This window comes from Neoarius graeffei, chromosome 13 (genome assembly GCF_027579695.1).
Source record: "Neoarius graeffei isolate fNeoGra1 chromosome 13, fNeoGra1.pri, whole genome shotgun sequence".
NCBI classification, from domain to species: Eukaryota; Metazoa; Chordata; class Actinopteri; order Siluriformes; family Ariidae; genus Neoarius; species Neoarius graeffei.
Window position 1 is genome coordinate 19,643,753 of NC_083581.1, and position 10,283 is coordinate 19,654,035.

Consider the following 10,283-nt stretch of genomic DNA (forward strand, 5'->3'; position numbering starts at 1 on the left):
CAACCCGTTTCAGAAAATTGGGACAGGGGCAACAAAAGACTGAAAATGTTGTAAATGCTTTAAAAAAAAAACAACAACAAAAACCTAATCTGGTTAATTGGCAACAGATCAATAACATGACTGGGTATAAAAAGAGCATCCCAGACAGGCCGAGTCTCTCAGAAGTAAAAATGGGGAGGGGTTCACTGCTCTGTGAAAGACTGTGTGGGCAAACAGTGCAACAATTTAAGATTAATGTTTCTCAAAGTAAAATTGCAAAGAATTGGGGGATCACATATATGGGACATATCATTAAAAGATTCAGAGAATCTGGAGACATCATTGTATACAAGAGACAAGGCTGAAAACTGACATTGGATGCCTGTGATCTTCAGGCCCTCAGGTGACACTGCATTAAAGCGATTAACCAGAAATTTTTGAAATTACGGGGTTACGTTATACATTAATACAAGATTTTCTACCTGACAAAAAATTAAGGGGACTTTTGCTTAAAAAAAGTTGTAACATCAGTCCATTGGGTCATTTCCCCGGAAGCAGCCATACTGGATTAGCCAGATATATGGCTATTAGAAGACGAAAAGAAGGGTGGCGTTGCATGACATAGGATTCCACACGACAGCATACTGTGTCATGCATCAAACAGATGGAAGATAAGCAGGTAAATTTTTTTTAAAAATAAAAACAGACAAACTAGTCACTACTTTATTTCGATTCCTTTTCTAATACTGCACTGCCATAATTTTTGTGGAGAAATGCAAACAAATTGACTGAGAAGTCACGCTAGACAAGAATAATATACCATAGTCTAGTTGTCACAACAGAAGGACTCTCTGGTGCGCTCTGGACAGTGCGTGCTCCGAGCTGACTCATGCACGTGCTGCGAATGACACACCTGCACAGGATTAAGGCGCAATCAGTGTGACTAAATAAGGACTCAGAATGCAGACTTACTTTGCGGAGTATTGCGTTGTTGTGACATTATCGAACATTGTTTCCTGACTGATTTCCTGGTTTCTTATTCCGGTTGCATGTTCCTCATTTTTGACCCAGCTTTTGTCTAGGATATTCTGTTTGTGCCTTGCTCTACGTTTGCCTGTTTTACTGTTCATGATATATGCCTGCCAATTTGGACTGTTTACACTTTTCTTTATAAGAAAGATCTTCTGCACTTACATCCATCTCCAACCATCCCTGACAAAATACTTCACTCTGCTGACACTAGTATAGCATGTACTTGTACACCTCCGCTGTGCTCGCGGAAAATGACATCAGGCATGATGGAGTTACAGTGGCCTCCAAGACAAAAAAATAGCCCTGCATCCATTTATCATCACTTTAGTGGTTATATTGTTGAAGAAAAAAAACATGCAGTTTTTTTTTTTTAAATATAAAAGGACAAAGACTTTTAGCTCAATTTGTTTATTTGTGAGATACTGTCTTTAAAAGCAGACACGTGTCTGTAGTGGATATCACTATATGGGCTCAGGAACACTTCACAGACAATGGTTTTCTGGAAAAAAAAAAAAAAAACCAGTTCATTACTGCATCCACAAATAAACAAAATCCAGAAAACACCACCACCTTTTCCGGGCCTGAGCTCTCTTACAACAGACTGAGGCAAAGTAAAAAAAATTGTCCCAAGGTCTGACAAATCAAAAGTAGAAATTCTTTTTAGAAATTGTGGATTCCATGTTCTCCAGGCTAAAGAGGAGAGGAACCATCTGGCTTGTTACCAGTGCACAGTTCAAAAGCCAGCATCTGTGATGGTATGAGGGTGCATTAGTGCACATGACATGGGTAGCTTGTACATCTGGAAAGGCATCATTAATGCTGATTGATACATACACGTTTCAGAGCAATATGTTGCCATCCAGACAATCTTTTTCAGGGAAGGCCCTCCTTCTTTCAGCAAGACAATGCCAAACCACTTTCTGCACATATTAAAACTGCATGGCTCCGTAGTAAGAGTCCAGGTGCCACACTGGCCTGCCTGCAGTCGAGACCTGTCTCCCATTTAAAGCATTTGGCACATTATGAAGTGCAAAATACAACAAAGGAGACTCCAAACTGTTGAGAAACTGAAATTGTTCATCAGACAAGAATGGGACAACATTTATCTTTCAAAACTACAGCAATTGGTCTCCTTAGATCCCAAATGTTTACAGAGTGTTGTTAAAAGTAGAGGTGATGCAACACAGTGGTAAACATGCCCGTCCCAACTTTTTTGAAAGGTGTTACGAACATCAAATTCAAAATGAGCATATTTTTCAAAAAACAAAATTTCTCAGTTTCAACATTTGATATGTTGCCTTTGTACCATTTTCAATGAAATATAGGGTTTCCATGATTTGCAAATTATCGCATTCGGTTTTTATTTATTTACAGTTTACACAGCGTCACAACATTTTTGGAATTGGGGTTGTTCATATAAAAATCATAGTAATAACTGTCTCTTATTATTCACAGATATTCACCTCGCCTTTGGCGAATAATTGTGAAATACATTATTAAATCTGACTTACTGATAATATGTCTGCTGTGAGTGTCTCCAGGTTCTGGACCTCCTCTGGGAGGGTTTCATCATCTCCAACTGGCTCCTTCTTCTGGTCATGGTGAAAGCAAGACATATAGAAACAATTAAATTCTTATTGCCATGCATACCAGTCAAAAGTTTGGACACACCTAACTCAATTTTCTTAATTTCTATTACCCAACAGCTCCACTGAGCTGTTGAGGTTGACGTGGACATGGGACTGACATCAGAACTCAATATATTATCGCTTGCAAAACTCAATAATATAACATTTTTTCACAAGGTGGTCCATGTGGGCATAAACAATTTGATAGCGCTTGGGATGGGAAACAGTTTAAAAGTATTTCTGACTGGGATGTGCAGAGCATGGCTCCTGGGTAGATACTAAAGCCAGACAAAACCCAAAAAATAAAAACTGTTTAACCCTGATGTACACCCCCGCATTAATTAAAAATGAAACTTAAATTTATCCATTTTAAATGTTGATACTGCTAAAAATGGGCTTACCTGGATGCAACCATTTGCACCGAAAACATATCCACTTGTGATGTATATCTTTTACCTTAGTAACACAGAGCCATCAAACTCTAACACTTTAAAGGATTTATAACTCTTAAAAGTGCTAATCTTACAAAATGAAACCTTAAAAAACTAGACATGTTAAATAGTTTACGGTCTAATTTGTATTCTAATACGAGACCGGGAACATGTTCTATTTAGCTGGTAAAGTCTGGCTCTTTGAGTCCACCATTGCACAAATGCATTCCTGGTACTGTAAGTTACTATTAATTCAAAGAAAGTGACACCATATGCGCAACACTTGAAAGTTCACAGCATTTTTGGCTTCGTCTGCTTTGCAAAGTGTAGCATGTTTTAATTTTTAAAAATGTTTATTCCACAACAAAACTAAAAACCAAAGCACGTCTCCTAAGAGGTGTGTCATTCAAGGGTGTTCAAGTATAGCCAATAAAAGCGGAATTTTGATCCATTATAGCCCAAAGTCAGCAGGACACTTACAGAATGAATGGGTTCAATTTGTACAGAAAAAGAGGGGTAACTTCAAGCCAACAGGAAGGTTTAGTGTCTGCTCCATACTTTTTGAAAAAGAAATTTGTGAGGCAGATTCACAAAGAATTTGAGCAACATGTAGTACGCAGAGCAGTTCCTACCATCTGGAAAAAAAAGTCAGAAGCACCATCCCAAAGACCTCACTGCACAGTAAGCGTCACGCTTGTGTTTAGCCTGTTGCTTGAATTTATTAATTGTCCTTAATCTTTTACCCTTTTAACTGATAGCAGTTCTCAAGTTTTATACAAGGCTAAATAATGGCAGTAATTAGGCACTTTCACTTTTAGTGCTGGAGCCAGCAGGAGCAGGTGGCACGTTGTGCCATACACATTGGGCACCGCAAGCGTGCAACAACTGTAAGGGTTCACCACCAAAATTAAGTTGCTCATAAAACTACAATCCTTTCTGGTTAATGTGTTAAGACCATGTAAACTGTTTCTATTTTGTGCTACAATGTTAAGTAGGACATGTGTGTGTGTGTGTGTGGGGGGGGGGGGGGGGGGACGACACATTAATATTCAGATACTGTAGTTGGAGAGGATCTTTTTGCCAGTGATGCAGTATTTGAAGGAGAAGGAGCTGCTATTTGTACAACAGTAGACACGGATCAGGGTTCCTACAGATATTTTATGTTGAATTTACTACCTTTACAATTTTTTTTTTACTACCACAGCGACAATTTGGATTTGGACATTTTCTCACAATTTAACAAGGTAATCTTTGAGTGTATGTGTTAGTCCAAGTGAATGTGCTACATATAAGTTAGTGACAACTCTACCCAAAGAGTTGGACTGATGAGACAAGATAGAAAGAAAACCTGAACATACCGGAAGTGTAACTCTTTCCCTTTGGACGCATAATAGAACCTCCCATTGCTAGGGCTACACATGGAGTAATGCATATTTGCATAAAAGAAAAACTTCCATATATAATTTATAATTTTATTGAACTGTGAAACTGTGGTCCATAACCTCTTAACGGGTACACAGATTTGCACTAAACCTTGTGTGTCAACACTTCACATTAAATACAAGATCTGATTACATTTTGTCAGCCAACACTTTCAAGATGACCAACCTTTTGTTTGTGGAAAAATCTTTTGAATAGGTGAACAGATTTGCACAAAAAATCTGATGTGCTTAGGTACATCAACTCATTACATTTAGATCAGGTCAAATGGCAAACACGAACCCACACACGCACACACAAAGCGCACCAGGCACACCCACACACACCGCACCAGGTACACCCACACACACACCGCACCAGACACACACACACACACACACACACACAACACGCACACACAACACGCACCAGACACACACACACACACACACACCAGGCGCGCGCACGCCAGGCGCGCGCACGCGCCAGGCGCGCGCGCACACGCCAGGCGCACGCGCACGCCAGGCGCCAGGCGCGCACGCGCCAGGCGCACGCGCACACGCCAGGCGCACGCGCACACGCCAGGCGCGCACGCCAGGCGCGCGCGCGCACTTGGCAGTGGAATTCAGTCGAATTTAAAAACCCAATTGGGAACAGATCTTGGCCGGTGTTAAGGCAGTACATTGATGTAAACACAAATCAGAAGTTAGAAATTTATTTGGCCACATTAACAACGTCTGTCTGTACCGATGTAAACAGAGAAACCACATCAATTGAGACCAACTCTTCATTCTTCTCTAACTTCAACTCAGTACCATCTACCCATTGTTTGGAATTCCTTAGATGATGTTCAGAGTTTCCAACCAAAGGAGACGGAACAAAACTCAAGTGCTTAGAAAAAGCATATCTTGGAGAACCAATAAAATTCACAACAGGTTTTCAGGGGATCCCTGGCTTGCGGATCTTCATGGTAGGATTATTTCTTCCTTACAATGATGATTAAAATGTAAGGGACAACGTTGTTCGATCTACATGTAGATTTAAAAAAAAAAAAGAAAAATACAACCCCGATTCCAAAAAAGTTGGGACAAAGTACAACTTGTAAATAAAAATGAAATGCTATGATGTGGAAGTTTCAAAATTCCATATTTTATTCAGAATAGAACATAGATGACATAAATGTTTAAACTGAGAAAATGTATCATTTAAAGAGAAAAATTAGGTGATTTTAAATTTCATGACAACACATCTCAAAAAAGTTGGGACAAGGCCATGTTTACCACTGTGAGACATCCCCTTTTCTCTTTACAACAGTCTGTAAACGTCTGGGGACTGAGACAAGTTGCTCAAGTTTAGGGATAGGAATGTTAACCTTGTCTAATGTAGGATTCTAGTTGCTCAACTGTCCTAGGTCTTTTTTTGTCGTATCTTCCGTTTTATGATGCGCCAAATGTTTTCTATGGGTGAAAGATCTGGACTGCAGGCTGGCCAGTTCAGTACCCGGACCCTTCTTCTACGCAGCCATGATGCTGTAATTGATGCAGTATGTGGTTTGGCATTGTCATGTTGGAAAATGCAAGGTCTTCTCTGAAAGAGACGTCATCTGGATGGGAGCATATGTTGCTCTAGAACCTGGATGTACCTTTCAGCATTGACGGTGTCTTTCCAGATGTGTAAGCTGCCCATGCCACATGCACTAATGCAACCCCATACCATCAAACATGCAGGCTTCTGAACCGAGCGCTGATAACTTGGGTTGTCGTCCTCCTCTTTAGTCCAAATGACACGGCGTCCCTGATTTCCATAAAGAACTTCAAATTTTGATTCGTCTGACCACAGAACAGTTTTCCACTTTGCCACAGTCATTTTAAATGAGCCTTGGCCCAGAGAAGACGTCTGTGCTTCTGGATCATGCACAGATACGGCTTCTTCTTTGAACTACAGAGTTTTAGCTGGCAACGGCGGATGGCACGGTGAACTGTGTTCACAGATAATGTTCTCTGGAAATATTCCTGAGCCCATTTTGTGATTTCCAATACAGAAGCATGCCTGTCTGTGATGCAGTGCCGTCTAAGGGCCCGAAGATCACGGGCACCCAGTATGGTTTTCTGGCCTTGACCCTTACGCACAGAGATTCTTCCACATTCTCTGAATCTTTTGATGATATTATGCACTGTAGATGATGATATGTTCAAACTCTTTGCAATTTTACACTGTCGAACTCCTTTCTAATTTGTCAGCGCAGAATTAGGGGGATTGGTGATCCTCTTCCCATCTTTACTTCTGAGAGCCGCTGCCACTCCAAGATGCTCTTTTTATACCCAGTCATGTTAATGACCTATTGAGTTGCAATTTGGACCTCCAGCTGTTCCTTTTTTGTACCTTTAACAGCCTCTTATTGCCCCTGTCCTAACTTTTTTGAGATGTGTTGCTGTCATGAAATTTCAAATGAGCCAATATTTGGCATGAAATTTCAAAATGTCTCACTTTCGACATTTGGTCTGTTGTCTGTGTTCTATTGTGAATACAATATCAGTTTTTGAGAATTGTAAATGATTGCATTCCGTTTTTATTTACAATTTGTACTTTGTCCCAACTTTTTTGGAATCGGGGTTGTAAATCTGCCATGTAGATTTAAAAAACTAAAAAAAAATTTGCTTGCCGTTCGAAAATACGAAGTTTCGTGTTCCTGTAATATACCCAAAGTTTGTTTGTATGTGGGAATCATTAAAATCAATTAAAACTTGTCCTCCACATAAATTTATGAAGTTTCCAAGCACACGATCAATCATAACACCATCTAGTATGTTTAGTTGTTAGTAGACAGTTTAGTTGTTATTTTCGGTTAAACTAGTTTATTTGACGTTTGTAAATACACATTCTATCTCTGTCCCTGATGGGCCATAGGTCCAAAAGCTCGGAATAAAACTCCATAAATGTATGTTTTACATTTGACAAAGTTTTTATTGATTTAAAAATAAAAAACCCACACATCTGACATGTTCCACTTCAGTGCATGCGAAAAATTTATTGGATCATTCATTTATTGGATCAACCTTATCGGCAAGATAAAAGAAATAATGGCTGACTGCCAGTCATATTTAAGCCAAAAATTCTCCAATTTCAATCTATACCTTATAAATACGCCTACGCTTATTAAACAGTACAACAGATAGTACAAATGTACAGCATAAGTGAACTAAATTCTTATAGTTTGTTATCTTAAGCCAAAATATTTCAATCATTGGGACTCGTACCTTCATTTTCTCACCAACCGACTTGCTACATAAATTCTTTGCCTTGTTGAGGTTGTCAGCAATGAAGCGACCTGGAAGAAGAAGATGATGAGATTTGACATGGTACATGTTGGTTGATGATTGGTTTAGCAGCTTGGCAGGGCTGTTATTTGTTCTGAAGCTTTACACCTAACCCCCCAGAAAAAAGGCATTGATCATACAAATAACTGGTAAAACTTGGACAAATAATTGCAACATTACAGGTTTTTCTTATTTATTCTGTAGCTGAATAATTTGCACACAAAAGGTTACAAGCTTGACTCTGAGCCACACTTTTGCATTTACTGGGTCAACCTTTACTTTTTCTGACACAGTTTTAAAAGGGTTTTTTCCCCCTCTGTGAAAACCTTAAATAAGCACTTGTCATATTTTGAAACGCATTTGACTTTTTCTGGAATGTGATGTATGCAAAATGAAATCAATTATGTGCTAAGCTGCAGTCCATTACATTCAAAAGGCAACAGATTTCGTTGTTTCAGATGCTTTAAAAGTAAACAAGTAACAAACTCTAACAGTTTAAAAGTATTTAAGCAATTAGTGATTTGCTGTCATTACATCATACAGCTGAGAAGCAGGTAAATTATTTGCCAAGATATACTGTAAACGTGAGCAATGACAAGCAGCAAATGGTACAAACACAAGCACTTTAGATGCGTTGCTTTCATTCAGAGGGATTGCATCAGACAGCTTCCAGAGGTGTGACATCATACTGGGACAACTGCACTTCCGACACAACATATTCGTGTCTTATACTGACTAACCTTGTAATAGTTACTGAACTGCAGTATAAGTAAATAAATACAAAGGTATAAAACTGCGCCCAGGCGCTACCTGACAGCCATAACTTGATGTTGCTACGAATCTGTCAAGTCAAATATGGTTATGCTATGGTTAGCATGCTAGCCCAGAACATCTCACTAGTTCATCATTAACACGCAACAGTAATTTTTAATTCATTCGCGGTCATTTTTATGAGGCACATAAACCACCATGTTGTTACATCTATCTTGCAACTAAAAACAAGGTAACTAATTATCGACTATCATCTGGTACGTAGCATCAACCAGCTTTGCTAGCAAGTAACATGCCACTCACACTTCCTCCATTCCTCATCTGCTTGAACCAGTTTATCCACCAAGGACACATCTTTAAACCTTTTTCGTTGCGTCTCTCTCACAATTTCTGGATCGCCGCCTTTGTCTGCCCGAAAAAGATCTAAATCAAGAACCATGATGCCGCAATACTTTTGTAAAGAGACGGTATCAGGAGAAACGTGCACACAGCCGGAACAGGACTCACAGTAATGGGGAGTGATTCAGAATTACCTGTCCTTTGCGTCACAAATTATTTACTTCTTGACATATAGTGCACTACATAGGGCGAAGGAGCCATTATTTCATACCCTACGTAGTTCACTTACACAGGCAGTAAAGGTTTATTTGATATTCAGCCCAGCGTTTTTAGACATGCGTAAACGTGCACATGCGCAATGAATTGATTTTTTTCCTTTTAAACTTTATTAATTACAATTAAACAGAACGAAATCAAGAGCAAAATACAGATGTGAACAAGACATTCCAAGAACAGACTTTTAAAAAAAACGTAGCGCGATGAATTGATCAGTGGTTGTACTCACTGATCTCTACGTAAAAATCTGAATAGCTCTTTGTCCAATACGCGCTGTTTAGAGGAGTGACGCGTCCAAGTGGCCATTTTACCACACCCATCGTGTGTACTAGTTTACATTTTAAACTGTCCGATCCGAACAAATTTGCCCCACGAAAAGTATTTCCTGACTTTATTTTTTCCTTTCATTACCTCCTCTTATTTTCTCGACTTTACCCAAATTCCTTACGTATCTTTATCGCGCTCCCCTTCAGTTATTGTGTTTTCCTTTTCCAGTTAAGTCTCTGATAGGTTTTTGGTTTTTTGTTTCGTATGTTTGTTTGTTTGTTTTTATCAGCTCTTTTACTATATAATTATTTTACGGAGATTATTTCAGTTTTTCTCCTGTACAGTGTATCTTTCTCTTTCGTATATTTCTTCTTCTTTTCTGTTGAGGACAGTTGTTGAAACAGGATTATTTTCTCATTTTTCCATTTTCACTTCATTCTCACAGTCATGTTAAGAGTGTTTATTGGTCACATAATTCACAGCACACAATGAATCGATCCTAATAGAGTTAATATTATTCCTCAGTGCTCACACTCATATCTCACATCTCATTTTCTTTAATATACATTGGCTTTTTAATACTAGTGAATTGTTATTTTTTGCTTAGTTCAAGCGTGCTCGGACACCACAAACTAGTTTCCCCCATTCTTCACGGTCATCCATTGAATTGTTATATTGAGCTTATTTTTGTTTGATATAGCTGTAACTAGGGTGGCATGGTGATGTAGTGGTTAGCACTGTCACCTCACAGCAAGAAGGTCCTGGGTTCAAGCCCAGTGGTTGACGGGGGCCTTTCTGTGTGGAGTTTGCATGCTCTCCCTGTG

At 39.1% G+C, this 10,283-nt stretch overlaps 1 protein-coding gene across 1 annotated transcript in view; it reads right to left on the reverse strand.

The window, feature by feature from the left end:
• LOC132896470 (serine--tRNA ligase, cytoplasmic) overlaps positions 1-9,106 on the reverse strand; it is a 77,132-nt gene extending 68,026 nt beyond the window's left edge. Inside the window, exons 1-3 of the mRNA XM_060937315.1 lie at positions 8,881-9,106; positions 7,747-7,817; positions 2,523-2,603 (exon numbers count right to left, since the gene is read on the reverse strand). Coding sequence (XP_060793298.1) covers positions 2,523-2,603; positions 7,747-7,817; positions 8,881-9,016 — 288 coding nt within the window. The 5' untranslated portion in view covers positions 9,017-9,106. The remainder of the gene's footprint in view (positions 1-2,522; positions 2,604-7,746; positions 7,818-8,880) is intronic.
• Between the last annotated feature and the right edge of the window lie 1,177 nt (positions 9,107-10,283).